The sequence below is a fragment of the Myotis daubentonii genome, chromosome 10 (assembly GCF_963259705.1).
Source record: "Myotis daubentonii chromosome 10, mMyoDau2.1, whole genome shotgun sequence".
In the NCBI taxonomy this organism is placed as follows: domain Eukaryota; kingdom Metazoa; phylum Chordata; class Mammalia; order Chiroptera; family Vespertilionidae; genus Myotis; species Myotis daubentonii.
Window position 1 is genome coordinate 13,870,334 of NC_081849.1, and position 22,057 is coordinate 13,892,390.

Sequence of the window (22,057 nt, forward strand, 5' to 3'; positions counted from 1 at the left end):
GCCAAGCTTCCTGCCTGCCCTGGCCAGCTGTGGCCTCCGCTCAAGGCAACAAAGTTTCAATTATAGAAGATAAATAAATCTTAGATACCTGCTTCCAGCCAGCCTCCACTGGGAGCTTGGGTGGCTGGGGGCTATGGCCAGCCTGCAAACAGCCATCACCCACTCACCCAGGCTTGCCAGGCACCCTAGTGGGACCCCACCCTGATCAGGGACACCCTTCAGGGCAAACCAGCCAGCCCCCTCCCATGCACCAGGGCTCTATCCTATATAATAAAAGGGTAATATGCAAATTGACCATAACAACAGAAAGACTGGGAATGACTGGTCACTATGACACACACTGACCACCAGGGGGCAGACGCTCAATGCAGGAGCTGCCCCCTGGTGGTCAGGGCGCTCCCACATGGGGGAGCTCTGCTCAGCCACAAGCCAGGCTGATGGCTGCCAGTACAGCGGTGGTTGTGGGAGCCTCTCCCGCCTCCTCAGCAGCGCTAAGGATGTACAACCGCAGCTTAAGCCTGCTCCCCGCTGTGGACATCCCCCAAGGGCTCCTGGGCTGCCAGAGGGATGTCTGACTGCCAGCTTAGGCCCGATCCCCCGGGGAGTGGGCCTAAGCCAGCAGGTGGACATCCCCAGAGGGGTCCTAGAATGAGAGAGAGCACAGGCTGGGCTGAGGGACCCACCCGGGTGCACAAATTTTTGTGCACTGGGCCTCTAGTAAATATATAAGCACATATGTCTATATATATTTGTATGTTTAACCTGGAAATGATATAATTTAATGATATTGATATTTTATTAAATTATAGTGGTCCAAGTTGAATTACTGGTACATAAATAAACAGATGAACCAGTGAAGTAAAATTTAAGCTACAAAAGTAGATCCAAATGCATAAGGGAATTAGTATTTGACAGTGAAGAAAGATGGGCTATTCAAAAAATGGTGTTGGACAACTGCACAGCCACCTGGAGAGCAAACAAAAAATTGTATCCATATCTCACATCATACACCTGATAAATTTGAAATAGATCAAAGAACAAGTACAAATATAAGACTATAAAATGCTTAAAGTAAACAGTGGAGGATGCATAAAGGAAAAGAAAAAAATACCATGGAGAAAGAAAGCCTTTCTATAACTCAAGGTCCAGAAGCCATAAAATAAAAGCTATTAGTCACTTAATAAACAACAACACACCAACAAAACGAATCACTTGTACATGGAAAACAGAAGTAAAAAATGTCACACTAAATTAAATATATGCAATTTATATCACACAAAGGAATAATCGCTCTCTAAATAAAGTGATCTTAAAATCAAAAGGTAACATACAGACATCCCATTAGGAAAAATGTGTCACATGATCTTACACATATGTGGAATATAATGAACAAAATAAACAGATGAACAAAATAGTTCTAAGGCATAGAAATATGGAATAATCTGTTGAATTTTAGAGGAAAGGCATGGGTTAGTGGGTGTGGGAGAGAAAGGGGCCAAAGGTGTGAGGCTAAGGGCATCCCAAGTTAGGTGTGTTTTTTTCTAGTGGTTATATTTATAACTAGAGGCCCAATGCATGAAATTCATGCAAGGGTAGGCCTTCGCAGCCCTGGCTGCTGGGGCCATGATGGCCCCAGCTGCCTCACGGCCCTACCCCCAGCCTGCATCTGCCTTAGCCTGGCGCTGCCCACGTCCACTGCCACACACCCCGGTTCCCCGGTTCCGTGGAGCCCCCCAGTCGGTTGCCCCACAGAGGGTGGCCTGGGCCTCTCTCTTTGGGACAATCACGGAGCCCCCCAATTGATCGCCCCAGTGGCCTGGGCGATCATGGGGTGATGGTGGGCCCCCCAACTAATCACATCGCACCCACCTTGGCTGGCCTGGTGCCAGTACGTGTCATAGCATGGTCGTCCAGATGGTTGTCTGGACAGTTGTCTGGATGGTTGTTCTGCTGTTCAGTCGTTTGGCTGATTTGCATATTAAGCTTTTATTATTATAGATAATAACTTTTTGTTTCATCTTTGGTCTTCTGTTTTTTTAGTTCACTTCCCCAATAGGAAGTGCTTAATAAATTTTGAATTGAATGAATAATTATAATCTTTTAAAATTGGAATCTTTTAAAATTAGAATAGATAGCTCTACTTAGAATGACAGTTTGTGGCAAGAGCATCTTGAGAGTGATTTGATCAAATGATTTAACTTAATAATGGTTTCATTTCTAGACCTCACTTCTGATGATGATTATGGGAGAACTGGAGCCTTCTGAGGGTAAAATTAAGCACAGTGGAAGAATTTCATTCTGCTCTCAGTTTTCATGGATCATGCCTGGCACCATTAAAGAAAACATTATCTTTGGTGTTTCTTACGATGAGTATAGATATAAGAGTGTCATCAAAGCATGCCAACTAGAAGAGGTAAGTAATTATGTGAAAAATTTCTGACCTTTAAACTACCTAAATGACATATTTAGCTCCCTATTTGATCAGTTGGTCTATATATGTTCATCAAGTTATCACTATAGGTAAAGAACTTTGAGTAAGTCAATTAAGAAAACATGTGAACCTTATTTTTTTAATATGTTTTTATTGATTTTTAGAGAGAGGGGAAGGGAGAGAGATAGAGAGATAGAAAGATCAATGAGAGAGAGAAACATCATCAATTGGCTGCCTTCTGCACTCCCTTTACTGGGGATCGAGCCCACAAACCCAGGCAAGCACCCTGACCAGAATTGAATCATGACCTCTTGGTTCATGGGTCAGCGCTCAACCACTGAGACACACAGGCTGGACTGAACCTTGTTTTAAGAAACTTAGAAAAACATAGAGAAGATATACTTTATTTTTAAAATGGTGGACTTGCTTAGTTAGACAAAAACTCTTTATGAAATGATGAGAATTTTGTTCACTTGTTAATGAGAAAATGTCTTCAATTGCATGCTTTTTAAAAAGATATTTCAAAATTATGTAAGAGGATTTTAATAATTTTAATTACATCATAGTCTAATGGAATGAGCATTGTCCTGCCTGTAGAGAATTAGAGATAAAATTGTGATTTTATCTTTTGTTTAGCCTTCAACATAATCTCTAGCTAAATGAAGATGATGCTATTGACTCATTTCATAACAATATTGGGGAATGGGCTAAATCTGCATTGAAAGCATTTCAAGTGAAATAAGTATGTGGATCTTGTGCTGTTTGGTACACAAATTGTATGATGGAAGCTTCAATAATTATTGATGTAAATGATTAGAGAGAATATATATATCATTATGAGGTTTTCAGAATGATAGATGGCATTCGACACTAGTTGATTACTTTGTAGCCATTAATGGAAAAAATTGCAGTGTGAATAAAATAAAACAAAATACAGTGCATGGAAAATAGAACATGGCTAATTGCAGAATAGCTAGAACTGCAATTTTTATAATAGAGGTCTACTTGTTTGTATAAATGGCTCTCTATGTATATAATGATTCACTCAACAGTTTTTAAAAGTCCCATCTCTTATTTTTCATACACTCTGAAAGCATAATGAAAATTAAAGCTCTCCTGAAAAAGTATTGGATTTACTTTGAAGAAGATATTCTTCATTCCTCAAAAGTCCTTCTTCCAGGAGTTGTATTTCACAACCTAGAGGTTGGAACACTCAGTAGATTTATTATAAAAAGTCTGCGTGTTTCTAGGTAACACACATATTTATCTAGGAGGGGACTGGGATGTAGGAGTGGTAGTGCCTTGCAATATAAATGATGGGACTTTTTTATTTATTAGTAGAAAGGTGTTGGAAGTTTCTGGCAGGCTTATATTTTGCACTGGGCCACTAATATCTCCATAAAATTGTTAAAATAATTAAAGAAAGAGGGTAAGAGGAAGATCATGTTATTGATTTTTTTTCTGATTCCATGGCCAGCCTTAAAATTATTTTTAAAGTGTATAATTCAGTTTTTTACTATATTCACATGGCTTTACAGCCATCACCACATTTTCTTTTATTTCTTCAGATGGTTGACAGTATTACAGATGTCCAATTCCTGCCCCCCCCCTTTACCCTCCTCTTCCCAGCCCCTGCCCCACCCTAGGCCTTCACCATACTGTTGTCTTTGACAATTTGTTATACATATGGGTATATAAGTCTTTGGTTAATCTCTTCCTGTCTCCCCGCTCACCCCCACACTCCCTGAGATATGTCAATCTATTCCATGCCTTGAGACCTATTTTGCTTGTCAGTTTATTATGTTCATTAGGTTCCACTTATAAATAGAATCATGGGATATTTGCCTGTCTCTGACTGGCTTATTTCATTCAGCATAATATTTTCCAGGTCCATCCCTGCTGTTGCAAAGGGTAAGAAACCCATGTTTACAGCTGCATACGTACCATTGTATAAACGTACCACAGCTTTTTCATCCACTCATCTACTGTTGGGCACTTGGGCTGTTTCCAGATATTAGCTATTATAAATAGTGCTGCTATGAACGTAGGGGTGCATATATTCTTTCTGATTGGTGTTTAGAGCTTCTTAGGATATATTCCTAGAAGTGGGATCACTGGGTCAAACAGTAGTCCCATTGTACATTTTTTTGAGTAAATTCCATATTGTTTTCCATAGTGGCTGCACCAACATCATCATATTTTTCAAACCCTTTAAAAGAAACCGTTTGCAATAAATTTTTATTTCTTCTTACCTCCTCCACCCAGCCTTAAGCAATATTCAGTCTCTAAAATTTTTCTATATTGGATACTTTACATAAATAGAATCATACACTATAAAGGTCTTTTGTGCTTGGATAAACTTTTAAACTTCAAGAAGATAATATCTTTATTTTGAAAGCATTTACTGAGTCTTGCTGTGTTTTATGAAACTGTAAATAAAACTAGATCCATATACTTCAGAGGTTAATGGGCTAGTAGAGAAAGAGACGTGTCAATAAAGAATGTAATCTAATAGAAAAAGAAAGAGGCATTTCTTTAGGTGCAAAGGAGGAAGTGTGGGAATCATGTCTGCCTAATGTAAAAAGTGACCTCCAGGGGAAGCTCAAGACTAACGCCTTCCAATGGAATGATTCATTCTGGAATCCCAGTGGTGACAAGGGTGAAAATTATGGCCTCGTAGTCATTGTTTTTATTAGAGATTCCGTTAGAGAGAAGGTTAAGTTGATGGGAAGAATTGGGAGAATGATGAGTAAAATGGTCACTGGATTATTGAGAAAAGAAAATGAAATACATATAAGGTGCCTAATAGAGTATCTAGTGCAAATTAGCCATTCAGTGACTAGTAGCTCATTTCTACCATCTTTTTTTCTCCGAGTATTTTTTATTTTAAAATTTTTATTTCTCAATTCTAGTTTACATTCAGTCTTATTTTATATTAGTTTCATGTGTACAACATAGTGATTAGACAATCATATACTTTACAGTGTTTCCCTGATATTTCCAGTACCTATCTGGGACTATGCTTGGTTATTACATTATTGACTATATTCCCTATGCTGTACTTTACATCTCTGTGACTATTTTGTAACTGCTACTTATACTTCTTAATCCCTTCACCTTTTTTACCCAGTCCCGTAACCCCCCTCTCCTCTGACAACCATCAGTCTGTTCTGTCTTTTGAGGTGGAGCATACTGCTAGAGAGCATTACATATGTTAATGTGTCTGAGAGTTAGTTCTTGTTATTGACTGACTACAGTGGAAACAAGGTAGAGGATGGTGTAATTAAGAAGGAGAACCATGAAGCCAAAAAGCCACGAAAAGTCGTCAGCCTGAGTTTTGAAGTTGACAAAAGTAGTTATAAGAGGAAATTATAAAAGTGGTCGTCTATAAATATGGTAGCTGGTCTCATGACCCAATCAACAAAAGCTGGAGTATTCTGTGGAAGAAAACAGGTGGCCGAAGATCCTGAGGGTTTGGAATGTAGGCTTTGGTTCCAAGCTCTAGAACGTGGCAATGGGACAAGGTGATTCCATTTTCCATGTTCCTTTCAGACGCCAAAGCAGTACTTAGTGGTTACCTTCTGCCAGACACTGTCCACTGGTGGGAGCAAGGGGGTACAAGGTGAAAACTTTGCTATCCCTTTCCTCAAAGAACTAATAGGCTGGCTGGAGGAGACCATACATAAAGAGACTATCCTATCTAATAAAGAGGTAATATGCAAATTGACCATCACCCCAACACACAAGATGGCCGCCCCCATGTGTTCACAAGATGGCCACCACAATATGGCCAGCAGGAGAGGGAAGTTTTGGGCAATCAGACCAGCAGCGGAGGGCAGTTGGGAGGGATCAGGCCTGAAAGGGAGGGCAGTTGGGGGCAATTAGGCTTGCAGGGGAGGGCAGTTAGGGGTGACCAGGCCTGCACGGGAGAACAGTTGGGGGGAACCAGTCCTGCAGGGGAGGGCAGTTGGGGGTGACCAGGCCAGCAGGGGAGAGCAGTTAGGGGTGACCGGGCCGGCAGGGGAGGGCAGTTAGGGGTGACCAGGCCAGCAGGGGAGAGCAGTTAGGGGTAACCGGGCCAGCAGGGGAGGGCAGTTAGGGGTGACCAGGCCAGCAGGGGAGAGCAGTTAGGGGTAACCGGGCCAGCAGGGGAGGGCAGTTAGGGGTGACCAGGCCAGCAGGGGAGGGCAGTTAGGGGTGACTGGGCCAGCAGGGGAGGGCAATTAGGGACAATCGGGCCAGCAGGGAAGCAGTTAGGTGTCGATCAGGCTGGCAGGGGAGTGGTTAGGGAGTGATCAGGCTGGCAGGGGAGTGGTTTGGGGGCAATCAGGCTGGCAGGCAGAAGCAGTTAGGGGCAATCAGGCAGGCAGGCATACGAGCAGTTGGGTGCCAGCAGTCCTGGATTGTGAGAGGGAAGTCTGACTGCCTGTTTAGGCCTGATTCCAGTGGGTTTGGGCCTAAACGGGTAGTTGGACATCCCTCGAGGGGTCTCAGATTGGAGAGGGTGCAGGCTGGGCTGAGGGACACCCCCCCCCCCCAAACAATTTCATGCACCGGGCCTCTAGTTTCAATATAATATAGAAAGTGTTGGGATAGAGGTACTCTCAGGGCAGTATGAAAGCCCAGTTGAGGGCTTTACACATGTCTGGACCATTCAGGGAAGCTTTCTTGCAAAAGTGGACAAGCTGAAGGATGAATAAAGATGGAAAAGGAATTCTGGACAGATGAAATGTGTGAGCGGGAAAACAGAACATAAAGCCGTTTGTTCAGTACAGGGAACCACAAGCCTCTTGACCGAGCCAGAGTGTAACTGGGGACAGTGGTGGGGAAGAAAGAAGCTGGAGGGCCATGTCTTGGGAGCCTTGTACATTGGTCTCAAGAATTTGGTCTTGGAGAGCTTTAATTAGGGGGAATGATGCAATCAGCTTAGCATGTGAGCTATATCACTTTGGGTGTGGCATGAGGTGCAGAATTAAGGTGGACATAATTTGAAGCTTTGTGGGATAGCAGAAAGAACATAGATTTTGAAATCTGACAGAACTGGGTTACTAAAGAAAGTTACTTACCTTTGCTGAATACTGAGTTTTGTCCTCTGCAGTATAGGGATAATATTACCCACTTTGTAGGGTTTTCTGTATGATTCCAGCACATAGAAGGTAGTAGTAGTAGTAGTAGTAGTAGTAGTAGTAGTAGTAGTATTTGCTACTCTGGCTAGAAGGAGGGACATTGTAGAAAGCTATAGAAAACATATCAGATGAACAAAATAGATCCAAGACATAGAAGTAATCCAGATCATGATTATGATGGACACGAGGAGAAAAGTTAAGAATACAGTGGGGCCTTGACTTACAAGTGTCCCGACTAACGAGTTTTTTGAGATACCAGCTGTCTCTCCGCCGATTTTTTGCATTGAGTTGATAGAGCAATTTGAGTTAATGAGCTCGGTCTCGGAACGAATTAAACTAGTAAGTCAAGGCTCCACTGTATTGGGAAAGTCATGTTCATATACTCAATATTTGCATTTATAGGAAAGACCATCAGGAAAAATGGGCCTTCAGAGAAGAGTGAGTTTGTTTCCTCAAGAGATTAGAAGAGAAGAGAAATGGGTTTAACATTAAGGATTCCTTGCATAACAGACATTGGAAAGAGGGGCAGGTAGGAATGTTGTGGGTTTGGGAAAGGAGCACGTGGAGCTGAGCCACAGAGAACTGAGCTATCTCATTAAGGCAGAAGGAGCACAGGTCTCACTAGCCAAGTGTCCGTGGAGACCACCACTAATGGGCTCAAAAAAAATTATTAATAATGATGATGACCTCCATTTTTTAAGATATCAAGTAAAACACTTAGCTTTTCATTTCTAGCTACCCCTGAGCTCCTGCTGTTATCTGTCCTGCTGACTTTTGCAGCTGATTTAAACCTTTTAAGCATCTCATTATAGGCAAAAATACTCAGCAGTTCCTAAAATTCCTGTACTTTAAACTGTCAACTGTAGTGAATATAATGAGTACATTACTATATGCTGTTCTCTTCTCTTTCCTGAATGTCTCATATGTTGTTATATACCAAACTACATGGTGAATTCCTTGAGAACAATCATGCTAAAACATTTATTTTGGCATACTTCACCTAGCACAGTGATGTGCAGAAGGGTAAATTCTTATCCAATAACTATTTCAGAATTATTTGGAAGTAGGCATTTCAGTTGCAAGAATTTTACTCAGAAAATGTTCTTTTCTGAGCCTCACCGTCTAAAAGTTTGAGGAGACAATTAAATGACAGCATATTATTGCTGGGAGTGACAAATAAAAGTAATCAGAAGTGCTCGACTAAGTTCACAGTCAGAATCAAGCTGCTTCTATTTTCAGTGACTTTGGAATTTCCAATTTTTGTATTTTTGTTGTGATTATTGTTAAGCGAGTGTTCACATCTTTGAAAAAGGCCAGTGAGAACCACCCCAGATGAAAGCTTTATCTTTTTAAGTGTGGCAGAGTTCTGAGCATAGAAACATGAAGTACCTACAGCTGTTGCCAGCAAAAGAATCCTTCACATTCTGTATGTGGCCCCTATCACCAAATACAAATATTCCTGATGCAATGTTTTCATTTTGACTGCCAAAGTTGATCTGTTTCTTCATGTACTACACCTAGACTTGGAACTGGAGATGAGAATGGAGTATTTTCTTCCTAGTTTTTGTGTTTTTGTTCAGCTCTCATATCTACAAAGCACTTGTGTATGTAACGATGCCTGGTGTCATAGGAGTAGGCAGGTAGATGTACATGTGCTTGGAGAGGAAGAAGCACTCACAACATATTTCACATAGTTTTCTGATTTCAGTTTGTTGAAAACTATTCACTCAGTGGGACAGCTCCAAGACGTTATCACAGGGAAGGGCATGGAGAGAGTTCCGTGCTGCCAGAATAACTTGTGATGTGCAAACTTGAGTGAGCAAGTCATGCTCAGTTTCTTCCCCTTCAGTCCTCTTCTTTTAGGAACATCTCCATGTCCTGCTTATATATCCTACTTTGGATCTAGATGACAATAGAATGGATTCCTAGGCAAATTGATCATTATTTTTTAAATACCATTTTATAGCCCTGTGCCTATTAACTTATCCTCCCTTTTTTTTCTTTCTTTCCACATACCCAGACTATCCTTAGGATCCTAAATCTTTGTAACTTTTATAACTAGCATTGGAGACTTTGCTAGCTTAAGAAGAGAAATCAATATAATTAGGCCCTTGTTAACTTACTTATCTCTTTAGGGGATTATAACCATATTTTCTTATTGAAAGAGTGATGGACTTCACTGTTCTCTTGCCTTTTTTATTCCCAGAATACTACCTCTTTTGCACTTTACTGATTCCTCATCCTACCACACAACCCCACAGCTGTCAGCAAGAAAATTCTAGGCAGGCCAGTGTTTGAATAACAGGTATTTGGACTGCTTTTATTCAGCCCGTCAGTCTCTTATGAAAGTACCTGGGTTTGGAGAAGTAATTAGCTTTTATAATAGTGCATGATGAGAGGTGGGGGTTTGAGAAGAGGTCAGGGGCTTAGGATATGTATTTGATTTCCACAAAGTTGTTGAGATCCTTTTTGTAACCACAAAATGGGCACATTATTTGTCACGGCAGTCATTACATAGGCATTTTAATAAAAGCATTTACTGTGTAAGTGGAAGAACTGAAATCTGTTTGTGTTGTTTATTTCACCTCTGCTTGGCAGGTTTCATATTTAAGACAGTAGGAGAAAAAATTGGGAGGGAAGTTGGCAAGAAGTTACTAAAAGAAAAAAAAAACTTAGGAGGGATATTGGCAAGAAGTATGAAAAACTTGGGAGGGAAGCAAGAAAAGAAATAAGTTGATGCCTGTTCTGGAAAATAAATTCCATCATACAGATACTACAAGATGAATTAATTTAATTTAAATTTTGACCTCTGGATTTCCAGATCTGGCTAAAATAACCTGCATTGAATGGAGGTTTAACCTTTAGATAAGTGGTTCTCAACCTGTGGGTCGCGACCCCTTTGGGGGTCGAATGACCTTTTCACAGGGGTCGCCTAAGACCATTGGAAAACACATATATAATTACATATTGTTTGTGATTAATCACTATGCTTTAATTATGTTCAATTTGTAACAATGAAATTGGGGGTCACCACAACATGAGGAACTGTATTAAAGGGTCGCGGCATTAGGAAGGTTGAGAACCAGTGCTTTAGATGACCAGTCTACCATTGCAGGGAAATTCAGGACTGTTCAGTTGGGAGATCTGTAAATAAAAAGGTGCCATAGGAATTAACATTTGCATTCAATAGTAGCCAAGACAATGGACATCTAATACAAATATTTGAAACTCATTGAACTATGTCCCCTAAACCAGAATAAACCACACTAAGTGACTGTACCTGAACCACCTGTAATTTGCTACTGGTAGGTAATTAAGTTTGAAAGGATTACCACCCATTTACTGTAATATGAAGCAAGTGCATTTATTTTATGAGACTATTGAACTGGAACTCAATAGAAATAACATGGTGTTTCCTGAACAAAACTGTTATTTCACTTAATTTGAACCTTGGAACTTAAAAAAAATAAATAGTAGTTAATGTTGATTGAGCAAGCACATCAGCAAGGCTGTGCTAAGCACTTTGAATTTTCACTTTCTAGTTATCTAGTGACAACTTTGCCTAGAGTTTGCAGTCAAAAGGAATGTGTGCTAAATTCTAAAAGTATGAAATAGGTTTCAGGAATTAAAATTACAATTCTGGAACTAATTATTAACAAATGAGAGCTCTTACATTTCTAAAACCAAAATAGCCCTCAGATTGTCTCTTAGTAAGTTTGGGCAAGTCAACAGAACAGTAGCATAAAAAATTTAATTATAACTGGATCCAGCTAGTTCATGAATAGATAATGAAATTAAGGTATTTAATCCATACCTTTATATATAAAAAAGAAACAACAAAAAATTCATTGTTTTCCGAAGGTAAAAGGCATGCTGTATCATTACATACATGCCTGGTGTTTCATCCCTCTGGAAGAACTGAGATTCTGGACCCTGCATTCTTGGAGTTTCCCATCTTGTTTTGTGATGGCTAAATAAACAAGATCAAGAGAAGGTTTTACACTTATATTTTAATAGAACCTTAGAACTTGGTATTGTTCATAATAACCTTTCCAGGAAGGGAAACTTTTTTTTCTTTTCTAAAAACTATGAGTGTACAGTAAGTGCTCTCTAAACAAAATAGTCTTTGAAATGACCATTGTATTATCATTAATATGTTGCAAAGCCAAAACTACAATACCTAATTTTTATTTAGAAGGTTTAGTTACCCTTGATTCAAATTTTATAAATTAAAAAAAATGATTTCAACAAATATTTGTGAAGTTTCTACCATGGACGCGGTACTGTGTTGGGCACTCTGTATGCTGTCTGCAAGTATAACAAGGGTGCTTATCTGCAATGAACTTTTGACTTACAGATAATTTGGTGTAAAAGACATTTAAATATATTTATTTAATATATATTTGTGAGTGCAAACATTGAACTAGGGACTTTGCCATATTCTTGGAATTATTAATAAATAAGACAAAAATCCCTGTCCTCGAAGAGTTTTTATTCTATTGGAGATGAACAAATGAGAACCAGTGCAGTTTGATACATTCTATGATATTGGTCAATTCAAGATCCTTATATGAGAGTACAGAGTAGTGACACTTAATCTGGATTTAGAAGGTCAGACAAGGTATTCCTGGAGGAAGTGACATCTAAGGTAAGAGATGGGAAATGAGTAAGACTCATTTGAGTGAAGACTACAGAGAGAGAACATTCCAGAAAGAGAACAGAATATATAAGGCCTGGAGCCCAGAGAGAACATTGTATATTCAAGGATCTACAGTCAGTGCATATGGCTGACATGGAGAATAAAATGGGCCCAGAGCCAAGAGACAACATGTTACATTTGTGGGAGCTCGAGGTAATGCAGCAAAACTGGAAGGGGTACAGGGTGAGAGCTGGACTGCCAGGGGACAGTCAGATCATGGTAGCCAAAGGATGCGGAAAGACAGAAGTGCTCTACTTGACTTTCACGTTTCATAGAACTGGTATAATCCAGTTTCCTACAGCACGTGGGCTGCAGAGGGGTCTGGGAGCATGATGCTGAGTGGGAGCAGAAAAGTATCCTGGGGGGAGAGCAAATGGGTCCACGGTAGCTTTTCTTTATTGGGAAAGTGCCTTAATCAAAACTGTGTCTTAGGTAGCTTCATCTAGCACAGCGGTTCTCAACCTGTGGGGCACGACCCCTTTGGGGGTCGAATGACCCTTTCACAGGGGTCGCCTAAGGCCATCGGAAAACACATATATAATTACATGTTGTTTTTGTGATTCATCATTATGCTTTAATTATGTTCAATTTGTAACAGTGAAAATACATCCTGCATATCAGATATTTACATTACGATTCATAACAATAGCAAAATTACAGTTATGAAGTAGCAACGAAAATAATTTTATGGTTGGGAGTCACCACAACATGAGGAACTGTATTAAAGGGTCGCGGCATTAGGAAGGTTGAGAACCACTGAACTAGCACAATACGCAAACTGGAGGGGGGTAACAAAGATGTTGTGTTTAGAGGTTTATGAAATTCTTCACATCTTAAAGAATAAGATATGAAAATTGAAGAAACTTAAGATCTTCAAAATTGACAGCATCAGCAATAGAATCCAAATCTTCTGGCTCCTTATTTTATTAGTGATATACTAATAGAGATGTTGCCTATTAGAAAAGCAACTCTATCGTAGACTCTAATGACTTATCCATTGAACATTGCTCACTTTAAGTTAATCTCACTATTATTGTAATAGTATTATTAAGCCATCAAAGTTATAAATTGGCTATTTGTAGAAGAGAAGATAATGATAACAAAGATTTGTGAGCTAGTAGCATTGAGAATTCCATGGTTTAGTTTTAAAAAGTATTTTCAGGATATTTATATATGTAAATGATATATTAAGCTACCACAATTCCAAATAAGTGTATCTTAGGGAAGCCATCTATGCTTATACACTTAAAATTTAAATAAGTTGGGAAATTCCTTCCCAGATCTTCTCCCAAATTATCTTTCCCTTTTCCTCTCTCCTTCAGGCCTCATAACCTCAAATGTAAAATATGAAGTCTTAGAGGGTGGGCAGTCAGCACAGGCGAGGAATCCTGCTCAGGACAAGTTGAGCCATTGGTGGTGAGAAAATAAGGACCAGGGTAGGATTACTTCAGAGATACTGGGTGAGTGAAAATTGAAGCCCATCGCCTACGGATCTGAATTACGAAGCAGAAGGCTACTTACTAAGAACTGGGAGGTATGTTAGGAACTCCAGAGCAGGATCAACTGCAAGATAACACTGTATGTGCCAATCAAGTACTGAGAACAGAGTGCTTTTTCACGGATTGGATTTCTCCCAGCATCTTGGGTGGGTAGACCTAGAAGAGATAGTTAAGGAATTAGTAGCTTCTTAAATGCCAATTCTTAGACCAACTGAATCAAAATCATCTAGTGAGCTTTCAAAAACTAAATTTATTTCATAGAATTTGAAATCTGGAGTCCAGAAATTTATAGTTGAATAGGTTTAATGTAGAACCAGAATAAGACAAAGAAAAGTCTTTATTTGTTTCAAGTTTCTTTTTTGCCTTTACTTCCTTGGGAACATTTATCCCAAGACATCTTAAATCACTGAATTTTACAGTTCTTTCTTTAAAAATGCTCATTATTAGTTTTCAAATACAATTACAGACCTGTACACATATAAAAATAAACACTAAAAGTCAAAGGGTATTAATGGAATTACATATATTTTCACAAGTTCGTACATAAAACTATGTATGTGTGTATATGTATGAATATTCAATAATACTTTAATATTGGTGTCAAAAACTGTAATACTCATTATAATAGTGTTTTTTGTACTTTTGTTGAGACTAGTAAAATGATATTGGAATTTAAGTTTTCTGCTGTAATTTGGTCAGTGCCAAAGCTCAGTGAAGGAAGAGCTTTTGTTTTCTAAGTTGACAATAAGGTCTCCTTATGCTTCTAGCAAGGATTAATCTTTAGCCAATATTTAATATATATTTCCATATCTAGCTCTTTGTAATCATGTGTGACTTAGGTCAACAAATTATCTTTCCTAATAAAAGAGAACTCCAATTTTTAATTGATGAATTCATTCATGTATCTTTCCTGCTGTAGAAATTAACCTCTGTGAATATATATCACACAGAGGTACACAGGTCTTTTAAGATAACACATCCACATTTACAACAGCTATGTGCAAAAATGGTTAATTTATTCTTTCTCTCTCTTTCCAGTACTCTCCTGGCTTTCTCACATTCTCTCCTTTCCTTCCCTCTGTCCCCCACAACACTCTCTCCCTCCTTCTCGCCCATTTCCTTATACATAAAGCACAGTACAGTGTTTAGTAATTATTAAACATTAATAACAATGGCATTAACTCTCTAATGATTGACTGTGAAAGACATGCTTTATTGAATGGCACAACCTCTAAAGTTCATGTTGCCCCAACCCAGCTTTTCTCCCTCCTCTCTTTACCACAAATAGCTGTATTGTCAAGGTTATTCTAAAGAGTGATAAGGCAGCCATAAAACAAGGTTTATGGCATTTGCCTATCTACAAAGTCACAGGGAGTTCAAATGCACTCACCAAATATTGCAAAATCACACAGGACCATTAAATGTAATACTCCACCCTTTCTTTGATATCGCTCTCTCCCCCCCCCCCCTTCCCTCCTTCCCTCCCCTCCCCCTTCCCTCAATATACTAGATCCCTGTATCACTCCTCTGCTGTATATTCAGGTCTGAGTTAATGACCTTTAAATTGACAATTTTTCTTTAACAACTCCTGGTTTGTCTGGCTTACTTGAATAATATTAGAGTGATGAAGTTAGGTGCAGTTAAAAGAGTAAAATGATAAGCATTTGTGTAAAAAGTGCATATATCTTAAAGGTATATTATACACTTCTTACTAATAAAATAAGTTAATCTTTATTGCATAGTTATTATAACATTACTTTGACCCTCCCTGGTACTCTTTATCTAAGTATTTTCAAGTGCTTTACAATCTAAAAGAGACCTAATGTAAGCACAGAATCCTTTGAAGTTATTTGCCTCTCTGACCAGCAAATTATAAAGGAAATTAGTCAAAGAACAAGTCTCTATATGAGTAGGCATAATAATCACATGTTAAAATGCAGATTCCTGGGCTCTGTCCTAATTTTTCTGAATAAGATTAGGTGCAGCATTTTTAAAACAAGCTCCCAGGTGATTTTGAAATAATTGCTCCAGGGACTACACTTTGAGAACCAATGATCAGATACTTGATTTTATCTGTAGGTAAACTGTGCTGAGAAAATCATTAAAAATTGAAATGGCAGCGTAAGGTGGTTTTAGACAAAGGTTTTACAGGGTCTTCTTCGACAAGAAAGTTAATTGATCATGAGTTTTATAAGTTTACTAGAGGCCTGGTACACAAAATTCGTGCACAGGTACGGTGCCTCGGCCTGGCTGGCAATCAAAGCGTGAGCGTCTGGTGTGGAAGGGCAGGTCCCAGTTGAACTCTGGGCCGTGGGCAGCAGCTAGGTCCATGGACCCCAGCACACCCCCTCTCTGCATGAGTCATCGGGCCCCCGCCTAGTTCCCTCAGTGCCTGGGAGCCGGGTGGTGGCCCTGCCCCCTGCCACTGCCGCTGGTTGCCATCTGTGGGGTGATCAGCAGAGCGATCAGGCCCCACTAGCACCCGGCTTGGCCTGGTGCTGCCCACTCACCTGCTCCATCCTCCCGCTGTGGTCCCGCTCTTGCCAGGGCCCATCAGGGCCGACAGCACCTCCACTGCTGCCTGCTGTCAGTATTGCCAACACCCCGCCATGTTCCGTGCTTCCCCCTGGTGGTCAGCGCACATCATAGCGAGTGGCAGAAACTCCTGGTCGAGGGGACAATTGGCATATTAAGCTTTTATTATATAGGATATTTGATTTATTTTAAGACAGTTTTTTTTATTGAGGTATAATTGACAACATGATCATGCCAGGGGCACAACACAGTCATTTGATATTCATTATATACTGCAAAATGATCGCCACAATAAAACTTAGTTTTAAAAAAATCTCAGTTAATTTTTATATAAGAAATCAACTTACACCCATTATCTTAGTTCCATGTAATGATTTCTTCCAACAATTTTTATGAATAGCTCCAAGGGAACACAAGAGACGTTTCAGCGTGAGGGAAGAGAAGTGGCATTTATCTCTCTATGCAAGGCTCTAGCAGCTTTCGCTTTAGGCTGCTTTTAAATGCATGGCAGCAAGTGGTATCTTTTTTTTTAGATCATACTTTTCATAGAAGCAAAAATCTGCTGTGAAGGCTGAAAACCAACACTGTAATGTAAATATATTACCAGATTTGAGTGCTCTTAGTAATCAGCAAAGACAAATGTTTAACAGTGTATACACAACAAAGTGTTTTATGTTAAATCAAATAGAAAAGAACAAACACTAATAAAGAAATCTACAAATGTATAATAAACTAGGTGATCAGAACAAGTGCTCACATTAGCAGTAGGATATTGATGTTACACATCTGATGTTAAGATAATGGACTTATCACAATTCTCTTCATTCTACATCCATTATTTTGTTTCATTTCAATCTCAGTAGCTTCCTATTAATTACAATACCTGAGAGACTTGTTAAATTATCTAAGTTTAAACATTTCTTTTCATAAGTGGTTTTAGTCCAAAAAGGAGGCCAAAAACATTGGCTTAGAATATCAGATCTTTTTGAATGCAGGAATCTTTTATTTTCATGCTTTTAAAAAGTAATCTGTCTCACTAGTGTCTATTTTAGATAGAAAACATCCATATGACAACATCCCTGCTTTCTTTTTTTTAATTATAATTATAGAAAATTAATGTGAATTTTTTCTTTTTTTGACATTTCATATATATTTTTTCTTTATTGATTAAGATATTACATATGTGTCCTTATTCCCCCTATTGCTCCCCCCACCTCACTCATGCCCTCAGCCCCCTGGTGTCTGTGTCCATTGGTTAGGTTTAAATGCATGCATACAATCCTTTGGTTGATCTCTCCCCCTTCCCCCACCCTCCCCTACCTTCCCTCTGAGGTTTGACGGTCTGATCGATGCTTCTCTGCCTCTAGATCTGTTTTTGTTCATCAGTTTATGTTGCTCATTATATTCCACAAATGAGTGAGATCATGTGATATTTATCTTTCTGTGACTGGCTTATTTCACTTAGCATAATGCTCTCCCGTTCCATCCATGCTGTTGCAAATGCCTGCTTTCTTATTGCATTGTCAGGGGCCTAGACAAACCCTTCTCACCATCATTCTTCCACAAAACCCCAAGTTTCAAACAGTCACTATTATGTATGTGATATATACTTTTCCAATTCATTTCAAATAAATTATATCTATATATACACACACTTATCCACAAACAATATTTAATAGTTTTGTTTGCATGGCTTTAAAATTTATAAAAATGGTATCCTTTGTACATATCATTCTTAAGCTTACTTTCTTTGCTCCTGTTATCTCTTTGAGGTCTAGCTATGCTAGTCATATATAGAAATTTATTTCATTTTTTTAAACTGCGGTATGTGCTCAGATGTTACCTTTTCTTTTCTCGTTCTGCTACTGATGAACATTTAGATTGTTCCAAGATTTTACGGTAATAAAAATCTTTATTTTTTCTTGTAAATACTCAAGAATTTCTCTCGTGTGGAAATCTACCTGTTGAATTATGGTATATGAGGGTATATATATTTCCAATTTTACTAGATATTGCCATATCGCACCTTAAAGTAATCGTGCCAATTTACACTACCACTGACTCACATTTTTATAAGCTCTTGTTTTAGACAGATTTTAATTTTTGCCATTCTAATTTGTAAAAAGCCATGTCTCTCTATTTTTCTAATTTGCAGTTTCTTATTGCTGCTGAGAGTATACATCTTTCCATGTTTGGTAGCCATTCTGACTTCATATCCCTTGCCAGTTTTGGGGGGTAAGGTGTTGTGGTGGCAGTGAGATGTGCCTTACAGGCATTGTTGTAGGGAGTATAATCGACCAAGGGCCCCAGTAGCTATGGAAATCTTTCACTCACTGAGTTTGTCTTGAGACTGCTCCTCCCACAGGCTGTTTTTCATGAGTGACTGAGGGTGGAAGGGATACAGATTTGTGTTTGAAAAACATGGAACCTACTTATTAATTAATTTGGCTTCAAGGACTCCCACATAGGTTTCGAAAACTTGCTTGTTAGGCTTCAACTACACAGTGATTTAATGTTCTCCCACCCAAGCCTTCACTCAGACTTGGACTTGCATTGAGGTCTGACAACCCTCCAAGCTTTCCCTGTCTCCTTCCCTATTTCCTTTTACACACATATTTTCTCTACATTTCACATTTAATACTATCTTAGCATAGGAGGAGAGGTCTTCAAAATTCCTTGAAAAAGTTCTAAACTGATAGAAAATTGAAGATGTTTTAAGCATTAGACAAGACTTCATCTTTTAGCAATGCTTTCCTTAATCATATTTTAATGGTGTGTAAAATACCATATTCTTCTATAGCAGTGGTTTTCAACCTGTGGGTCGCGACCCCTTTGGGGTTGAACGACCCTTTCACAGGGGTTGCCTAAGACCATCGGAAAACACATATATAATTACATATTGTTTTTGTGATTCATCACTATGCTTTAATTATGTTCAATTTGTAACAATGAAAATACATCCTGCATATCAGATATTTACATTATGATTCATAACAGTAGCAAAATTACAGTTATGAAGTAGCAACGAAAGTAATGTTATGGTTGGGGGTCACCACAACATGAGGAACTGTATTAAAGGGTCGCGGCATTAGGAAGGTTGAGAACCACTGTTCTATAGGTATAGTAATGATCACAACTGCTATCCAAACTTAAAAACCTAAAAAAGGAACACCCACAAACAAACCTAGAGGAATTGATAATTTACTAGCAAATTTTATTATTTGATTAAATACAAATAATCAAAATTGAAGAAAGAAGCTTGAAGAAGGTTGAGTAGACACTACTATTGTGAAGGTGATTCAATGTCTACTAAAAGAGGCACTATCACTAGATGATTTGGTAACTCTGAACTGTATCTAACTTTTAAATAACATTCATTTCCCATATTATTTAAACTACTAGAGGCCCAGTACATGAAATTCATGCATGGGTGGGGCCCCTAGGCCTGGCCTGCGATCAGGGCTGATCGAGGCCAGGTCGATCAGGGCCAGGCCAGACAGGAGGCGACAGTCTCTGGGCCGAGTGCAGAAGGAACGGACGCTGGACGCTGATGCTGCTATTGTCAGCGCTCTGCCACTGTGCGGTTCCACGCCTCCCCCCCTCCTCCTTCTATCACCGCCGAACCACCCCTGGGTGGGAATGTGGAGGGCCAATCGGGGCCTACCAGCCAGGGGGACGGATGGGGCACAGGAGGTTGGCTGCCAGCCCCAACCCTCAGCCCCCCTGGAAATGGGGCTGCATCATTGCCACCCACCCTGGTTCCCCATTCCAGCTCAGGTCCTGGCCCTGATCAGGCAGTCAGGGCCTGCTGGCCAGGGGGAGAAACCATGGGAGGTTTGCCGTGGGAGCACACTGACCACCAGGAAACAGCTCCTGCATTGAGCGTCTGCCCCCTGGTGTTCAGTGCACATCGTAGCAACCGGCCATTCTGATCACTTAGGCTTTTATATATATAGATACCAAACCATAGAAACAGATGGCAAGCTCTTCAGTTCATTTTCAAAATAGTCTTAGTACTCGAAAAAACTATGAAAAAGAAAACATAATCATATTTATGGCGTAGATATTTAAAAAAATGTTATAAATAAAATATTAATACATAGCATACAGAATGATATAAAAATAATAAAATATGACCAAGCAAAATTTATGATAAGAATGTAAGGGTGCATCAATTTAAAGAAATATATAAATAAAATATAATTTGTTATATTGACAAAGAGGAAAACCAAATAAAAGGTCAGTAAATCTTAAAATAGTCTTATCCAGCCGTCATTTCTTTTTTTTAATTAATTAAAAAAAATTTTTTTTCAGCAGTCATTTCTAATAAAAAATCATAGTACAAATAGAAGGAAACTTCATAGATACAGTATTTTTTAGGTAACATTCTAAAGTAAACATTTTAAATGGCAAGAAGTTAATGCCATCCTATCTAACAAAAGAGAAACATGGTAATTGGCGTATGACCGCTACCCTTCCCATTGGCTAATCAGGGCAATATGCAAATTAACTGTCAGCCAAGATGGCGACCGGCAGCCAGGCAGCTTGAAACTAACATGAGGCTTACTTGCTTCAGTGACGGAGGACTCCAATGTTCCCCACCTGCCGCTGCAGGCCTCTGAGCTGCAAGCAACTATGTAACAAACATAGAAGCTAAACAAAACCCCAGAAACCTGCCGGGCTTCCGCCAGCAGGATTGCAACATTGTAAGCAAAGGCCAGAAACCTACTTTCAGCAGCGGAGGCCTAAGAGCTGGAGCTAAGCCTCAAAGCTAAAGCTGGCCCAGAATAAAAAAAAGAAAAAAGAAAAAAAGGAGCGGTTGGGAGCTTCAGTCACCCCCAGCCTGAAAACAGCCCTCAGCTCCTCACCCAGACTGGCCAGGCACCCCAGTGGGGACCCCCACCCTGAAGGGTGTGTGACCAGCTGCAAACAGCCATCATCCTCTCACCCAGGCTGGCCAGGCACCCCAGTGGGGACCCCCACCCTGAAGGATGTGTGACCAGCTGTAAACAGCCATCATCCCCTCACCCAGGCTGTTCAGGCACCCCAGTGGGGACCCCCACCCTGATCCAGGACACCCTTCAGGGCAAACCAGCCGGCACCCACCCGTGCGCCAGGCCTCTACCCTATATAGTAAAAGGGTAATATGCCTCCCAGCACCGGGATCAGCGGAGCCGCGAGGCCTCCCAGCACCGGGATCAGCGTGACAGGGGGCAGCGCCCCAACCCCCTGATGGGCCCTGCTCTGTGCTTGATAGGGTACAGAGCCCCAACCCCCCTGATGGGCCCTGCTCTGTGAGTGACAGGGGGAAATGCCCCAACCCCCTGATTGGCCCTGCTCTGTGCATTACAGGGGGTGGCGCTGCAACCTCCCCATCGACCCTGCCTTGAGTGTGACAGGGGATGTTGCCCCAACCCCCCAATCGGCCCTACCCTGAGCATGACTGAGGGTGGCATCACAACCTCCAGATCGCCCTGCTCTGTGTATGACAGGGGGCGGCGCCCCAACTCCCCAATTGGCCCTGCTCTGAGCCCGACCAGGGGCTGCACCTAGGGATTGGGCCTGCCCTCTGCCACCCAGGAGCAGGCCTAAGCCAGCAGGTCGTTATTTCCCGAGGGGTCCCAGACTGCGAGAGGGCACAGGCCCGGCTGAGGGGTCCCCCTCCCCGCCGAGTGCACAAATTTTTGTGCACCGGGCCTCTAGTTTATCTATAAGTATGAACAATATTAAATATTCATGAAAATATTGTTCACCTAAAAAAAAACAA

General features: G+C 40.3%; 1 protein-coding gene across 9 annotated transcripts in view; it reads left to right on the forward strand.

Annotated features, from left to right (window-relative positions):
* Positions 1-22,057, forward strand: part of CFTR (CF transmembrane conductance regulator) — a 197,365-nt gene that overhangs the window by 80,855 nt on the left and 94,453 nt on the right. For 8 of the 9 annotated variants that reach the window (XM_059711630.1, XM_059711634.1, XM_059711632.1 and 5 more), the window contains one exon: positions 2,222-2,413. The exons of the other annotated variant lie outside the window; for it this stretch is intronic. In XM_059711630.1, the coding sequence (XP_059567613.1) occupies positions 2,222-2,413 (192 nt within the window). The remainder of the gene's footprint in view (positions 1-2,221; positions 2,414-22,057) is intronic. 9 annotated transcript variants of the gene reach the window in all.